General features: G+C 51.2%; 6 protein-coding genes across 6 annotated transcripts; 4 read left to right on the forward strand and 2 right to left on the reverse strand.

The window, feature by feature from the left end:
• Window positions 1-798: 798 nt before the first annotated feature.
• On the reverse strand, window positions 799-1494 carry BX661DRAFT_39500 (uncharacterized protein). The gene has a single exon (XM_051539132.1). It carries the CDS (start codon window positions 1373-1375, stop codon window positions 839-841), a length of 537 nt encoding a protein of 178 aa, XP_051390613.1. The 5' UTR covers window positions 1376-1494; the 3' UTR covers window positions 799-838.
• A 4276-nt stretch (window positions 1495-5770) lies between these two features.
• On the forward strand, window positions 5771-6614 carry BX661DRAFT_184790 (2Fe-2S ferredoxin-type domain-containing protein). Its single transcript, XM_051536590.1, has one exon. The coding sequence runs from the start codon at window positions 5857-5859 to the stop codon at window positions 6394-6396; it is 540 nt and encodes a 179-aa protein (XP_051390614.1). The 5' UTR covers window positions 5771-5856; the 3' UTR covers window positions 6397-6614.
• Window positions 6615-6625: 11 nt separating this feature from the next.
• On the forward strand, window positions 6626-8920 carry BX661DRAFT_184791 (uncharacterized protein). Its single transcript, XM_051536591.1, has 6 exons — window positions 6626-6968; window positions 7004-7110; window positions 7140-7549; window positions 7585-8099; window positions 8135-8259; window positions 8291-8920. Exons 1-6 carry the CDS (start codon window positions 6954-6956, stop codon window positions 8820-8822), a joined length of 1704 nt encoding a protein of 567 aa, XP_051390615.1. The 5' UTR covers window positions 6626-6953; the 3' UTR covers window positions 8823-8920.
• A 1175-nt stretch (window positions 8921-10095) lies between these two features.
• BX661DRAFT_184792 (uncharacterized protein) lies at window positions 10096-11677 on the forward strand. The gene is given in 5 exon segments (XM_051536592.1): window positions 10096-10646; window positions 10657-11036; window positions 11077-11154; window positions 11252-11435; window positions 11542-11677. 4 exon segments carry the CDS (start codon window positions 10301-10303, stop codon window positions 11276-11278), a joined length of 831 nt encoding a protein of 276 aa, XP_051390616.1. The 5' UTR covers window positions 10096-10300; the 3' UTR covers window positions 11279-11435; window positions 11542-11677.
• Window positions 11678-15248: 3571 nt separating this feature from the next.
• BX661DRAFT_144381 (uncharacterized protein) lies at window positions 15249-15809 on the forward strand (the record flags this gene model as incomplete). Its single annotated transcript, XM_051533043.1, has 1 exon — window positions 15249-15809. The coding sequence occupies one exon, from the start codon at window positions 15249-15251 to the stop codon at window positions 15807-15809; it is 561 nt and encodes a 186-aa protein (XP_051390617.1).
• Window positions 15810-15859: 50 nt separating this feature from the next.
• On the reverse strand, window positions 15860-17268 carry BX661DRAFT_199367 (uncharacterized protein; the record flags this gene model as incomplete). The annotated part of the gene is made up of 2 exons (XM_051538321.1): window positions 15860-15869; window positions 15926-17268. The coding sequence occupies 2 exons, from the start codon at window positions 17266-17268 to the stop codon at window positions 15860-15862; spliced, it is 1353 nt and encodes a 450-aa protein (XP_051390618.1).
• Between the last annotated feature and the right edge of the window lie 20 nt (window positions 17269-17288).

Raw genomic sequence — 17288 nt, forward strand, 5'->3', positions numbered from 1 at the left:
GGGGGGTACGCAAAGAGAGCAAAATCACTTTATAATAGGCGTGCTTCCTTTGCTTTGGCTGCTGTTGGGAAAGGGTGTAAATGTCAAAATAGAAAAGTAGCAGCAAAGGCAAATATCACTTGCTTGCCTCATTTTTAATTATTAATTGAACCAGCCAGCTATTAAACCAACCAACAAGCTAACAACTCATGAATAATGAAAAATCGCGGATATGATGATTGAATTTTCACCAAAATGAAGATTTCCTTGTTCGCCCGTTTTCTTACTGCCTATTCCATGTTCTCGTTCATGATTGTTTTTATTTTTTGACAGCAAGATCTTCAGAGAGTTGTGCTATCAGAATAATGCCACCAACATTGCGACTGACCCGGTTTTTTTGCATTTCAATTTGCAGTCAAGTAAAAATTAGATGAATGCAAGAGCTGTGCAAAATGAGGGCTGCTGCAGTTTGAATATTTTTATTTCGTCATTTTCTTCATTCAATCAATACTTCTTTTTTTTGCTGGAAGTACGGCGTTTCTGCTACTGATGCTGCTGCCTGGCTCAATTTGTCGTCTAAACAGGTGCGGAACAAGATTATTTTCTTTGTGCTACCGCCACAATTGGCAGGGCTCCCCCCTTTTTCCTGTGAAAAGCTTTTATATATTTTTTTGCAGCAGGATCATACTTCAAAAAATTACTTTTGCGCGTAAAACACTTGCTATTGGCAGGCCCAATCCAATGTCGGCGCTGGAATCCGTGTATGTTTATAAAAAATAATATGTCAATATCACCTGAATGCTGGATGCTGGATGCTGAATGCAATGATGTTCGTGACCAATTTTCTTAACGGCGTGAATTATTTTTTAGCGTTCCAGAGTCGCCGTCGGATCTCTGACCACTCATCATCACCCCAGTGCTGCGCTGCCGGCTCTGTATGCACCCCTGTGCTCGTGGTGTTTTGAACACTGGCTGGCGATTGCAAAGCTGTGGACGACTCAGTGTGATTCGAGCTACGTTCTTGCCCCTGCTGGCGATGCTGAAACAGGCTCGGGTGCGGCAAGACGTCATAAATGTTATTGTTGGACGACATTGCAGTATATCGATATGTGTAAGGAATAGGGGTATCGAGGGGATTGACTGATTGACTTATTGCCGCCGATGACGTTGTGGAGTATATGTACAGAGCGGCCAAAGATGTAAAAAATATATATAATGAGAATAAATAAGGCTTACAAAATATATAGATGTGGTTGATGCTAAGAAGAAACGGCTGGGTGGCAAACAAGTGAGCAATAAAAAAAACAGTATGCCCCCCTCCAAACTCATTTATTTTATAGAAAAAGGATATTCTTGTTGTTATTAGCAAGCAGGCAGCCCGAAAATATGCGCTCATAAACAGCTCAACTGAATGTTTTACTCAAAGCACGACAACACAATCAGACTTTACATGTGCGTGCAAATTAGCCGCTGCTCTGGAGGCATGAAAATTTTTTGCTTTTAAGGGGGGAGGAGAGACATGCAGCCATCAATTGTGTGGGTGAAAAGACAATGATTTATAAAAAACGGGCGCAGCACTAAACAAAATGGCGTGCGGTCAAAATGCAGATTGCGGTATGTGTGTGGAAAAAAATAAGAATTGCCAGCCGATGAGCACAACATGACATAATGCAAATGGGGCTGCCATGTTACCATTGAGCAACAAATATACGCTTTTTTTACATGATACACAGTTTCAAATATTGTGCAATATAACGATGTAAATGGATTTTGGAATTTCCAGACATTTATAGCGAAAGTCCTGATTTTTAAGCGGGGGATTTTCAAAACCCGTTTTTCACGCAAAAAAGGCATTGACAGAGTTGGGCTGAACCCGAGTCTACAGCGATGCTCAAGCCAAAGCCCAACCCCAAGCATGTGCGCAAGAATCCATCTGTCCCTGCTTCTTCTCTTTAAAAGAAGCAGCGAACTGGATAATATTGTCAACCATAGTGGCCTATTGCTACTAGTTTCTAAATACCTGTCAGGTTGCTATGCAATCTGAATGGGAAGGATGTCAATTTACAGGATACTTGTGGCCTCATTATTTTCTTTTAGTGTATAACAATGTTATTCGGCAATCACTGCCATGCCTGGCTTTCGCACAAGTTCCGATGTGATAAAAAAATTATCAGAAAAAAACCTTTCCAACTTTATTGAATCAAGCAACGTACGCGGTACCCTGCAAATTGCGGCATTTGACCGAAAATTCGTTGATTACGCCCTTGGCCTTGACGAACGACCTTGTCGACAAAATTTGCTGCAAAAACAGGCGCTTGTCGGCAGCAGTGGCGTGGGACGAAGGAAATTTGGAATTTGCCAACATCTCAGTCATCCACTGTTTGACGGTTAGTGGGTGGTGCTTGACCATGGAAAACAGCAGCTCAGCAAGATTAGGCAGCAGCGAGCGGGGATGAACGCCGCCGATTCCTATCAATGTGGTGCGCAGCCATGTTGGTCCAAACTCAGACCACACGACAGCCAGTAGATCCGACGTATCAGTGCGCCCGCCAACGCTGCTAGACAGCCGGATGAGCGCAGTCAAAAAGTATGCCGTGGGTTTCAATGCCAGTCGGTTGGGCACAGACAGTGCCTGCACACTTAGCTCGCATAGGCGGCCGACTGCAGCCTGGTCCAAGCAGGCAAACAATGCCGGGCGCGTCTGCAGCACTCGCGTGCAAAGATCAAATATGTACTCGTTGATGACCGGCTGCTGCTCGATTGCAATGATCAGTGTGGCTACCTCCCGAGAAATGCCAATGTAGATGTCGTCGATTATGCGGGTCAGAATGGCGCCCAGCATGCGGTCGCAATCAGAAACGCTGGGCTTCGTCGGCTGCCACTCATCGGAGGCAGCCGAAAACACAGTCACCAGCTGCGAGATGCACTGGAGGAATGCAGGACACTGGTCCGACCAGCGCAAACCAAAAGCAACCGCGCCGCCAGAATTCCCGTTTGTCGGGCGCGCAATAACCGCTGCCCACGCGTTTCCGACAAAATCGACCGCTTCGCCAAACCCAAATGCCAATACGTGTGGGCCGCGCCGCGTAGAGCTGTTGATGATCGCAAGCAGGCACTCTACCAGCGTGTCGTCCATCTGGAGCATCCCACTGAGCGGGTCACGGATCCACGCCGACAGTGTGAGCACGCGATTCAGTAATCCTAGCAGTGTCAGTCGGAACTCGTGCATGTCGCTGGAGCTGCGGTAGCACTGTGTGGCGTAGGTCAGAGCAGCGACCGCTTCTTGGTCGCCCATCAGCGCGCGCTCCTCGACATCGTCGGGGAACTGCAGGCCACGAGCAAGTGAGTCGACTAGCCGCAAAGTGTCAATCAGTGGGGCAAGGAAGGGTCCCAGGTCGGCCAGCGATGCGCCGCTGGGCGCAGCCTCCAAAAACTGCACACTCTTGTCGAGTGCGGCGGCCAGAGAGGACAAGAGTGGCGCCAGCACCACAGTCTGGTTGTCGGGCGACTGCACCATGACGACCTCGGCAACAGACTCAAATATCCGCTGCTGCTCGCGGGCTGGTACGGCAGATCCCGCTAATAGCACCTCGCGGGCCAGATTAACCATGCTGTCGGCTGCATTGGCGAGTTGCTCACGGCAGCTGTCGCAGATTCGCCTGAATGCTGCGACTGCAGCTTGGACGAGCGCTGGTTGGTTCAGGCTGGACGTCATGCACGGCAGGACAATGGGGAGCAGTTCTGGGTGACCCTTCCACCACTCGCCATATGCGCCGATCAGTGAAATGATCGACGCCTTTATCGATGTCAGCCCCCACTGCGTCGCGCGGTTGTCGCTGTCGATACTGGTCTGCAGAACGGGCATAAAGTTGTGCGTCAAGAGCTCTGCGGAAAACAGGCGCGGCAAGTGGTCAGACTCTGACTCGGGCACCGCTTCACCCACGCTCTTCAAGGCAAACAAAATCGACTCTATGGTTTGCCAATTGGCCAGACTGAAAGTGCCCATGTTGTTGATCACCTCATCGACAAGCAGCTGCAGCATGTCGCCGCGCAAAACGTAGTACGCGTTGAGAATTGCATCTGCGACGTCGCGCCGATAGCTCATGAAATGGTCTCGCTCCTCCTTGTCGGCATCGATCCACGTCTCTGTCGGCGGGTACGCACTCTTGGACACTAGCGCCCGCAGGAGCTCTACAAACCCGACCTTTATTCTCAACTTGGTCTCGGCCACCTTCTGCGCAGATTCAGGGTCGTCGCTAGCTTCGGCCATGTAGTCAACTAGCGTCTCTTGGAGTAAGTACCAAAAGTTGAGCGGCTGGTCGCTGAGGCTTTCCGAGATTCCGTTGTATCCAGGGAACCGGGTCAGCGCCAGCATCATTTGCAGCAGCGTGGCAATATGACCAGACAGCTCGCGGCTGGTGATCATGGTTACAAGGAACTCTATGTGCGTCTCGGCAAATGATATCAGCACCGAGCTCCACCGCATGGCATGCTGTCGTCGCAGCTATCGATGGTCATTTTGAGGATGCTTGAGAACCACGGCTGGTTAAGCCTTGTGAGAACCAGCGTGCCGACAGTCTGCGCGTACTTGGCGCCATATTTACATTGCAACCATGTCCTCGACCACAGCAAGCGCGGCGTCACCTCGTCATCGTCCGCGACGTTGTCGTCGCTCAGCTGATGCGCGGCCAGAATCTGCAGTTGATGCAGGCCCATCTCGAGAATCGGTACAAACAGCGTGTCTCCGGAAATGCCGAACTGCAGCCATTGCAAAATGGCCTTCCACGCGCGTGTCCGCCACACATAATCCTGGCCCAGCTGCTTGGCAAACATGGGCACATTTTCAATCTCTGGCGAGCCTGGAAGCCCGCGCACAATGCCGGTGAGCAATTCCAGTACAAATGGCAGTGCTCCTTCACGTCCTGCACGAGCTTCGCCTGCTGCGCCGACCCAATCGCCGTGCGGTTCAGCTCCTCAGGAAAAGCTCCAGAAAGTCGACGATGCGTATCCGGCACGCATGCTATCCTTCCCCGCGTCCTGCGCGCTTTGCTGGATGGACTCGATCACCGAGGGCAGGAAATTGCTCCACTCGCTGGGTACTGTGCGCAATGCGTATGTGGCGAGCGCCTGGTTAATCTTGTTGAGCACGTTGAGCGGCGCGTCACATTGCTCGGCTACCAGCCGGATCAGCTCTGGCCGCAAGGCCTGCTGGCGCTCCTCGTCGAGCGAATCCCAGTCCCGAGCAATCTTACCTGAAGTGTGTGTGCTCCATAGAAGCGGCAGTTAAAGTTGCTTGATTTTAGCAAGTCAAACGCAAACTGCCAGCCAATGGGCTGCTTCTGGATCTGGGGCAGCGCCTCGAGAGCCTCTTGTGTGGGTATGCTGAGCGCTGTGCAAATGCCTGCAAGTCAAAGTTTTCCAGCGCCATAAAAGTGAAGGTAAATAAAAAAGATATGCTTGTGAAATGGGAATGCGCGGCCGTTCCCTTGTCAAGATGGATGTACAGAATGGCAGCTCTAGAATTGTATATGTTGTATATATAATTTACCACAGTGACGAAATTGAAAGAACTGCTTAAAATGCAAAACGAGCCAAGCACTTGGCACAAAGTTCAAAATGCAAAGCGCAAAGTGAAAAGTGCAAAGAGCGTTTTTCAAATACCACTTGATTAATGCGTTTTGGCAATTTAAACGACTCGATGTAATCGGCTCAGCTCCTGTCATCGCTCAGATCAAGTTTTTTTATCGGAAAAGATCAACCGTGTAAATTTTTGTTATCGACACTTACAGTAATTTTCCTTTAAATTCAAATTTGTTGAAGCAACCCTTCACCCGCCGCTACCGTTATTTTTGTACATTTAATACACACAAACTATATATGTTGTACTTACTCTCCAGAACTGCCAGCGCAGCCAAGCAATGCACACGTCTCACACGGAATTACTCGCTGGTTTCGAGCTCATCGTCTGCCTCGACAAGGCCTAGCGTCTCGATGGCCGCACTGCTTACGGCGTCTCTTCGGCAACAGCCACGCGGGTTCAGCGCATCGGCGCTCGCGATGAAAGACATTACAGTTACTTTCATTGAGCCCGACGGCAACGAGGTTGAGGTGACCGGCGAGGAGGGAACAAACCTCATGGAGCTTGCGCACGAAAATGATGTCGATCTGGAGGGCGCATGCGAGGGCGCGTGTGCCTGCTCGACATGCCATGTGATCCTGGACGACAAGATATTCGACGAGCTGCCCGAGCCGACGGACGAGGAAAACGACATGCTGGACTTGGCGTTTGGCCTGACCGACACGTCGCGTCTTGGGTGCCAGGTTCTGCTGACGCCCGATATGGAGGGCGCGCGAATCAGGCTGCCCTCGGCCACGCGCAACTTTTATGTCGATGGCTCCAAGCCCGCCCACCACTGAGTGAAGAGCGTTGTCTTTTTACTGCCTTTTCTCCACCTTGATTTTTATTATTTTGCCATAAAGAGTTATTTGCGTATTTTTTTGCTGGACCATACATCTAGCACGAAAGATAACCTGTTCGGGCCGTTTGGATTACAAAGGCCGAAACCATAAGCTTGTATGACCATTGCTTTATCTATGGCCAGTTCGATATTCCGCAGCACCGTTGATATTTTTTTACCCTCCTGTCCCATCTTTGGACCCGTATAAGATCTTTTTTTGCCCCACGACCTCGCAAATATTTTCTTTTATATCGTATTTACTTCACCTATAGAATTTGTTTTACATTTAATAGAAAATCTTTAGTGACAATGGACAGCCAGACAGCCTCTGCCAAGGTGCTAGTCGCCGGATCTGTAAACGGCAGCCTGCCAGACTTTTTTGCAAAGGTTGCAAAGCTGGACACCAAGTACGGCCCGTTCTCTTTCTTGCTTGTCACCGGAAACCTCTTTAGCAGCAGCGCTGACGACAACGAGGACGTCGAGCCCATACTCAAGAACGAGATCACCGTGCCCATCATGACCTACGCCATTGTGGAGACAGGCCGCTGCCTCCGCGCGTGGACGAGAGGGCCAGCCTTAGATCGGGCGAGATCTGCAACAACTTGGTCATTCTTCGCGGCCAAGGCATCCTGCAGACGTCGGAGGGTGTCAAGATTGCGTACATTGGCGGCAAGTACATCTCCCAGCAGCAGCAGATCGAAGCAAATCCGAGTCTGTTATTCAGGCAGAGGAAACCCAGGACGGTGTGGCCGAAGAGACCGCCGATAAGCCTGCACCGGACACCGACAACGCTGAAACCATCGACATAGTTGTTGACGATCAGGTCAAGGACTTGGGTGCAGCTGCGTTCAACACCGAGGCGATGGCCGACCTGATCACTCAGGTGGCGAGCGAGAACGAAAAGGCGTTCCAAAAAACCCAGTCCCAGCCGAGCATTGATATTCTATTGACCTACGACTGGCCATTTGGCGTTTTGTGCAAGGACCAGCTGGGCGAGAAGGTCATGAGAGCGCCCTCGGCCTCGAACAAAATATCGTACCTGAACGCGACGATCATGCCCCACTACCACTTTGCCGCCAGCGAGGGCCAGTTCTACGAGCGGCTGCCGTGGAGTACAACGATAATATTAAAATCGGACGCGGACAAGCAGAGACCGAGGCTCACTTTACGCGTTTTATCGGGCTGGGCTCGGTGAACAACTCCGAGCACGGGAAGCAGAGGTGGTTCTACGCTATGAATGTGAAGCCGCTTCAGGCATCCAGCCAGGGCAAGGTGACGCCCAACGCTGTGCCTGACAGCTGCACGCCCAACCCGCTGTACCAGTTTGCAAAGCTGAACTCGGTGCTTGACAGCAAGGTCCTGGATAAGGTCATCTCGGGAATCAACGCCATGCAGAACATTGACAGCAGAGACCGCCCCAATGACAACAGCCAGGGTCGCAGGCAGCCTCCCCCAGTGAACTATGTTTGTAAAATTTGCAAGCAGCCCGGGCACTGGATCCAAGATTGCCCCTCAAAGGAAGAGTCAAAGCGGCAGCGCACGGATAATTTGCCACCCGCCAAGTACGTCTGCAAAAAGTGCAACCAGTCTGGGCACTGGGTTAGCGAGTGTCCGGATGCCGCCGCCAACGCCGCAGCAGCCACAGCCAAAATCTGTCTAATTGTTGGTTCTGCCTGTCCAACCCTGACGTGGACCAGAATCTGATGGTGGCCATTGGCAACGAGGCGTACATGACGATTTCCAAGGGCGCGCTCGTCATCAGCGGCGACAAGGATGCCAGCGGCTTTGAGGGCCATGCAGCCCTATTCCAGGCGGTGGCCACGTCCTCATTGTCCCATCACCCATATGGACAGCCTGCGCCGTGCACGCAACAGCGACAGCGATTCTGACAAGAGCCTGTGCGCCGAGATTGGTAGGTGGGTGGGCAGTGTTGCAGGGATGTTTGCCGGGTATGGTTGCATTCCGCTCGTGTTCGAGACTTGTCGCTTCTTTCCGCACGTCCACACGACGTTGCAAATAGTCCCGATACCCATGGCTAAGGCCGCGACGTTCAGGGACACGCTGAACAAGCTGTGCGAGGAAGACGGGCTGGAGGTTTGCGAAGGCCACCCAGAGAGCCACATTGACGGATATTTTGCATTCAATGATATCACTTCTATGGACGGGAAGGAGCTGTTTATTCGCATCCAGAAGAGGGGCAAGGCATTTAACCTCCAATTTGGCCGCAGGCTCGCTGCAAGGATCCTGGAAATACCCGAACGCGAGGATTGGAGAAAGTGCGTTGTCTCTGAGGAGGCTGAGGCCAGCGAACGTGACAAGTTTATCGCTGCCTTTGCTGCATTTGATTTCACGCGCGAAACGGAACCGGCTGCAGCAACTAATTAATTATCTGTGCTATTTTTACTATTTCGCTCATTTATTTTTGCTATTTATTCGGGAAATTTTGCGTCTTTGTTTCAAAATACAATTGCTTTTCAAGCGCCTTGTTCTAAGCCTGCGCCGAGTCCCCTTCCGTGTTAATGAAGCCTCCTAAATCACTTGCAATAAGGTGTATAAATAGATACGAATAAGTTGAGATGCAAACCTATAGCACAATATATCATTTGCAGCAGGCATGCATTTCACTTCCTTGCTTTTGCTGTATTTTGTTGTATTTTGCTTTTTTTGTTGGTTTGTTTGCATCGCACGCCTCATTTTCTTGGACAAAAGTAAATAGCGGCATTGTTTAATTTTTGGGTCATATGCGCACAACTTTCCCTTAAAAAATAAAATAAAAATAGTATTTTTCGCAAACATTTTGGCCTGTAAATGAGGCGTAACGTAGCGGAGAAAAAAATAAACACATTAAAAAGCGCACAATAATTGCCTGTATCCCTAAAGTATGATGCCACGCGGGAGGGACTGAAGATAGCGCCATGCTGTTCTGATGTGTGCGCACTAAAATTTGACATTGTTGTCGGACCTTAAAACAGCAACAACGCACCATTAGCACGCCTTTCAGCCTCGCTTTTAACCACAATCTCCCCCGCCTATTACGGCTTTTATTCGCCAAGTGCAATTGCAATGTTCACACAGAACTAATCATTTTGCAAAAACCCAGCACTAGTATCCGATACATATGTTTAAGTGCACTATACGTTTAAAGGGATACTGTATCAGCGTCTACTTGATGGTGGATATGTGGTGCAATTGTACTGTTGCGGTATTTGGATCCGTTTCATTTAATTTTATTTCGGCAAATGACAGGGTGGCTCTATTCGCTTGACGTCCCGCTGCGCACTATATGATGAGCGGAGTTTTGGCAAACAATACTGAATATTTGACGTTGGGAAAAAGCAATAAGAGCATACAGGGTCAGTAGATCATATCTGTTCATGCATTAACCTCGAACGTAAACACAAAAATAGTGAATGTATGTAGCAGGAAATGAGTTATTTTTAAACATGGAAAATTTAAAACAATAGGGTGACCCGTGTATAACAGCAGCTTTGCATACAGGAGCAGTGTAGCCACCAAAAAATAAACACATTCAAATGCTTTGTTTTGTGTTTGCGAAAACTAACAAACAGCAAGTGGTGGATGAAATTTCGAGGGACAATTATTTATAAAAATTTCCCCCAAATACATTGCACGTCCTGTCGAGATGTTGCCGACCATTCGACGATGTATAAAAGAGCGACTCTAGTATCCTAAAGTTTATATTAGATATTTTCCATATTCTGACATTAGCCAACATTTTATCTGCTTTTAGATCTTTTTCTGTTACTCTTTTACTTTTCTTTGTCACCATTAGCTGCCCAACTTTTTGCGCCTAATTAGCAAACTCGTTTAATCTATTTAGTAGAACTATCGCATTTATCAATATGAAGTACTCAATCTCCTTCGCTGCCCTGGCCACCCTTGCGGTTGGTGCCAATGCTGCCCCCAAATACTATGCCACTAGCGTTGAGGTTCCTCCATTGCCCGCCTATGCCTCTGTGCCTGCTCCTCCCGTTTATGTCACTGAGTCTGCTGCCCCAGTTTATGTTACTGTGACTGCTGCTCCCGTTTATGTCACTGAGACTGCTGCCCCTGTCTACGTGACTGAGACCGCCGCTGCTGTCCACATCACTGTGACTGAGACTCCTTCTCCTGTCTACACCACTGAGACTGCTCCCGCTGTCTGCACTACTGTGACTGAGACCCTGCTCCTGTCTACGTCACCAAACGGTTGCTCCAGTTTATGTTACAGAGACACCTGCTCCTGTCTACGTCACTGAGACCGCTGCTCCCGTTTACGTGACTGAGACCGCTGCTGCTGTCCACATTACTGTGACTAAGACTTCTGCTCCTGTCTACGTCACCGAGTCGGTTGCTCCTATTTATGTGACTGAAACTCCTGCTCCTGTCTACATCACCAAGACGGTTGCCCCTGTCTACGTCACTGAGACTCCGCCCCTATCCACATTACCAGACAGTTCCTGCTGTTTACGTCACCGAGACTCCCGCTCCTGTTGCATTACTGTGACTGCTCCTCCAGTTTACATCACCGAGTCGGTTGCTCCTATTTATGTGACTGAAACTCCTGCTCCTGTCTACATCACCAAGACGGTTGCCCCTGTTACGTCACTGAGACTCCGCTCCTGTCTACGTCACTGAGACAGTTGCTCCCGTTTATGTGACTGAGACCGCTGGTGCTGTCCGCATTACTGTGACTGAGACTCCTGCTCCCGTCTATGTTACCGAGACTGCTGCCCTGCCTACATCACCGCGCCTGCTGCTCCCACTTACGTGCCAACTCTGTGGCCCCCGTCTACAACTATGAAGCACCCAAGAAATATTCGCACTACGGCATGTACTAAGTCGTCAAAGTCTGTCTAAATCGGAAATTTATTTTATCAACATTATTTAAATTGAATCAAACACATTAACAACGTCAAACATTTTCCAAATTTATCGGTATTATATATTTTTTGACACAGTAACTTAGTGCAAATATTATAAAAACTCAATAAAACACATTAAACAACGAGTGATTCACAATGGTTTCCTTGCAATGGGCGGCGGAGCTGAATTTATAGCTATTGGGAGACAGCGGTGGTAGTATCCGAATGTGAGGGATCGCGTCGTGCGTGGTAGTTGAGGCGGCTGGGCTGAATTAGAGTGTTGCGAAATGTGAGCGCTCGGTGAGCTCTTCTTTACCTGGGTCAAACTGGAACCACTGGCACAGCAACCACATCCAGGGGTCCTTGAATGTGCGGGCGGCCTTGAGATGTGAGATCGAATAATGAAAGTCTTGCACGATGCGGCTCATTACTGAGGATTCCAGCGACCAAATATGGTCGGTATTAAATATTTAAATTGCTCAATTAAAAGGCCTGGCAAATCATGGTCCACTATGCAAAATGTTTAATATTGATGCAGGGACCAAATAAATGATTTTAGTCCCCTGTAATTATCTATCGTTTAGAGGACTGCTTGCAATAGTGCGTTTAGCTTGTTAGTAACTGCCATTTTCCCTTTGGCCTTCGATACCTCTATTTAATCGTTATATTTGGAAATCGACCATGCAATTTGATCTATTATAGTGGCAGATATTATTCTTTTTTTATCCCGCTCGTGCAGAAAGCAAAAAAATATGCATGCGTATTTTTAGCACGTCAGGCGAAAACGCAAGAAATAAATGTGCGCACACAATTACGCCGAGCTCAACATTTCAATGCCTGCACTCTTCCTTTCTCATTTTCCCTTGTCTCTGTTACTAGCTTTTTTGTTGTTCTTTCATGTAAATTTACATACAGGTTGCGCAATTCAAAGCGCAATTCGGTTCGTAAAGCTTCGTATTGTTACCTTACACACGCTTATTTGTTCTATCAAATAGTGCGAGTTGTCAGCACCAGCGTACTAGAAATACATTTTTATTGTCAGTTTTAAACAAAAAATTTCCTTTTCTTATTTGTGTATTTTTTAACATTTTATTTTTATACCTAGTTTTTGGTTCCTTACTCTATCGTTCTATCGCTGTGAATTGGTGGGGGGTTATTTTAATTCTACAACCAAATAACAGTTCACACATATACGGCAGAGGCACGCTTTCGTTTGAAAATGCGCGCCGATAGCTTCTGGCCCATTGCCATTGTTGGCAGCCTGCTTATCAATAGCCATTCAGTATGCGCAGTCGCCTGGCTACCATCTACGCTAGCCACATCCCGATTGGAGCGGCGCGCGGGCAGCTTAAACGAGTCACAAGTAATCTCGGACAACACGTCAGCGTGGCGCGCCTTTGCATGCATGGTCCCACTCATGGCTTCCGACAATACGCCTTTGTTCTTACTCTATGGCGGGACCAGCGACACTGAGGCAAAGGACCCGATCGGTGTGGCATCAAGCGGAATGAGCAATCTGCACGTCTTTAACACCACCAGCAGCAAGTGGTATGCACCAGACACGATCAATGCACCCAAGTCTGGTCCTATATTGCCTGGCTGCGGTGCGGACGGGCAGGGCATCTGGGCATACGATCCCCATATGGCGTCCCGAACAAGGCGTCAACTGGGGTCAGCCTGCTGGACAGCGCTAATTGGAGCTGGAGGGCACCGACGCAGGCAGGGCAGCTTCCGGTCACACGGTTTGGTGCGGCTTTTGCTTATGCGCCCGAAAAGAAGTCGTTTTATATGCACGGCGGCATTCCATTAAATGTCAACACAAACACTGCCGAGAAGCCGCCGGGGATTGCTAACTATATGGATATTCTGTCGCCGTCGGCCGTGTCATGGAACTATGCCAGCAACGGACCGGCGCGCAAGTACCATACACTATGCTACATGAAATCAATCGAGTCTTTGGTGATGTTTGGCGGGTCGGATCAAAATATCGCCAGTTACAACGATATCAAGGTGTTTTCGGTAAATACCAACATCTGGCAGTACGCGGTGACTGTCGATGGCGACCTTCCTGCCGAGCGCATCCTGCATTCGGCAGTGTGTACCGACGACACAATGTACATGTTTGGCGGTCTGAACAGTATGGATGATGCACCCTCAGATAGCACTGTTTGGATGCTCAAGACCAACGGAGCAGCTGACTTTACGTGGTCCAGGGCGCCAATTATCACTGGCTCGGGGTTGAGCTCGGGGCCAACAGCTCGCGCTGGCCATTCTGCAGTCCTACACAACAACAACATGTATATATTTGGGGGCATCGGGCCGAGCGGTCAGGACAAAAACATGTACGCGCTGGATCTCAAAACGTGGAAATGGGCGGCCAGCACAGGCGACACCTCGGACCATGTTAAGGATGAAGGCGGAGTCAACACGCGCGTGCTAATTGCGGCTGTCGTGTCGTCGGTTCTCGGCGTTATTTGCATTGGAATTGCAGCATTTGGCTTCTATCGCTGGAATCGGCGACGCGGAACGGCGCGGTATCCGTTCCCGGGCGATTCCAAGCAGAGTGGGGATGGGTCCGAATCTGGCCCCAACCTCGACCGTGGTGGCGACAGTGGACTTGTAGGTGGCAGCGAGAAGATACATCAGCACAATGGCAGCGACTCCGGCCCGGATGCCAATGACGGCAGCGGCGACGACAGAGCGGTGGCGGCAATCAGTATGGCGGCCATAGGCATAGTGGCGGGCGCAATGAAAGCAGGGGTCCGCAAGGACTATACGCAGCAGCACAAGAGCTCGGGGTATCTGCTGGCAGATAGCTCAGGCAGCGGGACGACACAGAATTGCAGAGTGGGCAGCGACATAGTAGCCAACAACTACCTTCCGCCCGTGCATACCAACCCGTCACTCGGGAGCAGTGTGATGACGTTCAGCCCGCCAATGAGCCCACTGGCACATATAGGCCTGAGCACAAGCAGCAGCAGCAACAGCAACATTGCCTTGCACATCGATCGAGCACAGACGCCGGTCTTGGGCCAGGGCTACAGCCAAAACGGAGCTTCTGTTGTGCCCATGTCGCAGTCGTATAGCCACGCGGACGTCATTAACGGCATTCTGCATTCGGGGCAACCAATTCCAGCGTGGTTGCGCGAAGCAGCGCGGCGGGCGCCCGCAGAGAACGAGAACGACATTGGTTTCGGAGCTAGCGGGCCCAATATGCAGCCATCGGGGCATCGGCGCGGCACCAAGCAGCGTTGACGGTCAACAATGAGGCTGCGAGGAGCGCGCACAGCGATACAACGAACGGCATGCGAGCGATCAAGTACATGGACGCAGAGCAGACTCGGCAGCGCGAATCCATGTTAAGCGAGGTCACTTTTGACTACGATACGCCGCAGACTGTGCAGGGGTTTGGAGCAAGGATCCCGCGGCGATAGCTGAGCCGATGGAGCCGCCGGTGCCGCTGCGCATGGACTCGCTTTATGGCGAACTTGAGGACGACAATATTCTCAGCCCGCTGGACCGTCTGGCGCAGTACCACAATTTAGACTCGTGGGCGGGGCCTGGGAGAAACCGGGCCTCGCTGGCTGTGAGTGAGGGCGGCGAGACAGACGATACGTCGAATATCTATGCAGCGCAGCCCGTGCGTCGATCAGGGGACGACTTTTGAGCCGGAAAAGCATGGCAAGAGCAAGGCGGACATTTTTCTTCCTTTTCTGTATCTTTACGCAAATTGAATTCAATCTCTTACTAGTTTTTTCAAACAATCCAGCTGGCAATGGCAATGACAATGCAATTTGGAGCAGTGCTGAGCAGAGTGAGGATGTCGGCTAGGCACGCGTTTGCGCACCGGGTATCTGGGAATGGCATGGCGGCTGCAGTGCTTCGACAGAGATTCATTGGCACCCTTTCAGCAGGTACAGGCACAGACACAGATGCGGGCGCGGGGATGGGCAGCAAGCTCGAAAGTGCGGTCGAAGCGGATCCATTCCCAAAGATCGACTTGCGCATAGGTATCATTGAGACAGTGTCGCGACACCCAGCGGCGGACTCACTTTTTGTGCTCTCAGTGGACGTGGGCGAGAAGTCAGACGCAGAAGCAGCGCCTCGCACGATCGTCAGCGGGCTGGTGGGCTACTACTCAGAGGAGCAGCTGCAGGGCAAGAAGATTGTTGTTTTGGCCAACATGAAGACCCGCAAGCTGCGAGGCGTCCTGTCGCAGGGGATGATCCTTGCCGCAGCCAACACCAAGGCGGATGCAACACAGGTGGAGGTTCTGGAGGCCGGCGCAGCGGCACAACCCGGAGATATTGTCGGACTACTGGGTGGAGATGACGAGGCTGTAGTCTTGGTCAAGGCAAAGGCGGTGGTCAAGCGGCAGCACGTTATTGAAGCATTCCTCGAGGGCCTGTCGCTTGATGACCGCGTGGCAAAGTACCGTGGCCGAGAACTGGTGGTTTCTGGGGGCGCTGTTACAACGCGGAGTCTGCTCAGCGGCGTGGTGGGATAGATGTTTAATAAATTGCTTGTTGGTAAGGGTGGACCGTCTTTTTAAATCGTTTAAAGTTGGCTGATCCAGCGGACAAAGCATATGTGGCCATGGCAATTGTGTGCTTGGCCTTGAACAGAGACACAGTGACTTTCGGCGCAACATCTCTTGTGCCTTGGTTGGCTGCATGGTCCTCGTGGTCCTCTGGATCCGACTCTGGCACTGGCCCTAGTTCATCCCCATGCTCTGGCTCCAGTGTCTGCTGCATTGCCGCTGGTGGCGGTGAAAGTTTCCCGTCCTCAGCTCTGACCATAGGCTCAGGACCAGAATTATCGCTTGCAACCATCGCCGACCAGAAGTTGCTGATGCGTGGGGCGGCTCTCCGGCGGGTGCTACGAGCGGGAAGTGCAGCAGCAATCTCAATATTGTTTTCAGCCTCAACTTTACTACCAGTTCCAACTTTGGCATCGGCCTCGGCATCGGCAGTCCCAACCAGAGCAGGGTTCGTGTGCTCGTCGGTTGAAACCACCAATAGCGCAAGACTGATCTCCGACTCGGAGACCGGACGCAAACAAGCAGCTCTCGCGGCGTCGCGTATTTTGTCGGCAGCAGCGCCAGGCTCAAGCGGAAGCACCAGACACACTTTGGCGCGCCCGTCAGCCATCGCGCGCACCTGGTCACCGCTGCAACTGTCACTAACCGGCAGCGCGCAGGAGCGGCCGCCAGCATCGGCCACCATCACCTGCATGCGCTTGAGCTGCTCACCATCGGCAAAGATAAATGTGTGGCCAAAGAACAGGCACCGGCGCGCTGCGTCCGGGCGCAGTGTCCTGGCATCCAGCTCAACGGGGCTGTCGGCAGCTTGCGGTGGAGCCGTCGGCTCGGGCAGGAAGCGCAGGCCAGCCACAAACTGCTCGATGGTGTTTGGCGTCGCGTCGGGAAGATGGAATGCCGGGCCAACATCCGCAGCGTCGTTCAAAAATCCAGGGTCAGCGATGTGGCAGCCCAGCGCCAGCGCGCGCAAAAGAGTCCGTGTGGCAGCCACGGCCGGCATCATTACAAACGACGCCTCAGCAATGTCGTCAACCAGCCGGAAGCCTAGGGCTTGCGCCTGCTCGGACGTCTGCGATGCTGCGTCAGCGCGCATTTTCGTCACACACATGGCTGCATCGCACTGGCGCACGATGAAGACAGACCCCTGCGCGCCAAACTCGATGCGGTCGCCGGGGTGCGCCATGCACGAGCTGCTGCGCTCCATGACTGTGTCGTTGATGCGCACGCCGAACTTTGACCCGGCGTCGGTGATCTCCACGGACTCTGATGACGCCGATATGACTGTGACTGTGGCGTGACGCCGACTGACGGAGTGGTCGCCGTCGATCACCAGCGCGGTGTCGCGCCGCCCAACTGTCAGCTGCGTGTGCGGCCGCACCCACCAAACCGTGCCCAGAGCACGCCCACTTCCGACAAGGACAAGCATGGTTGATTAAGTAGATATAA

This window comes from Kickxella alabastrina (assembly GCF_025024165.1).
Source record: "Kickxella alabastrina strain RSA 675 chromosome Unknown BX661scaffold_16, whole genome shotgun sequence".
NCBI lineage: Eukaryota > Fungi > Kickxellomycota > Kickxellomycetes > Kickxellales > Kickxellaceae > Kickxella > Kickxella alabastrina.

Excerpts from the sequence above, each read along its gene's own strand:
- BX661DRAFT_39500 (XM_051539132.1), bottom strand. The coding sequence starts at position 1,375 with ATGAGCGCATATTTTCGGGCTGCCTGCTTGCTAATAACAACAAGAATA.
- BX661DRAFT_184790 (XM_051536590.1), top strand. The coding sequence starts at position 5,857 with ATGTTGTACTTACTCTCCAGAACTGCCAGCGCAGCCAAGCAATGCACA.
- BX661DRAFT_184791 (XM_051536591.1), top strand. Across the intron at positions 8,100-8,134 it reads CAGCCAAAATCTGTCTAATT|AATCTGATGGTGGCCATTGG; the intron begins GTTGGTTCTGCC and ends GACGTGGACCAG. Across the intron at positions 8,260-8,290 it reads CTATTCCAGGCGGTGGCCAC|CCTGCGCCGTGCACGCAACA; the intron begins GTCCTCATTGTC and ends CCATATGGACAG.
- BX661DRAFT_184792 (XM_051536592.1), top strand. The coding sequence starts at position 10,301 with ATGAAGTACTCAATCTCCTTCGCTGCCCTGGCCACCCTTGCGGTTGGT. Across the intron at positions 11,037-11,076 it reads TCACCAAGACGGTTGCCCCT|ACAGTTGCTCCCGTTTATGT; the intron begins GTTACGTCACTG and ends TACGTCACTGAG. Across the intron at positions 11,155-11,251 it reads AGACTCCTGCTCCCGTCTAT|AAATATTCGCACTACGGCAT; the intron begins GTTACCGAGACT and ends GAAGCACCCAAG.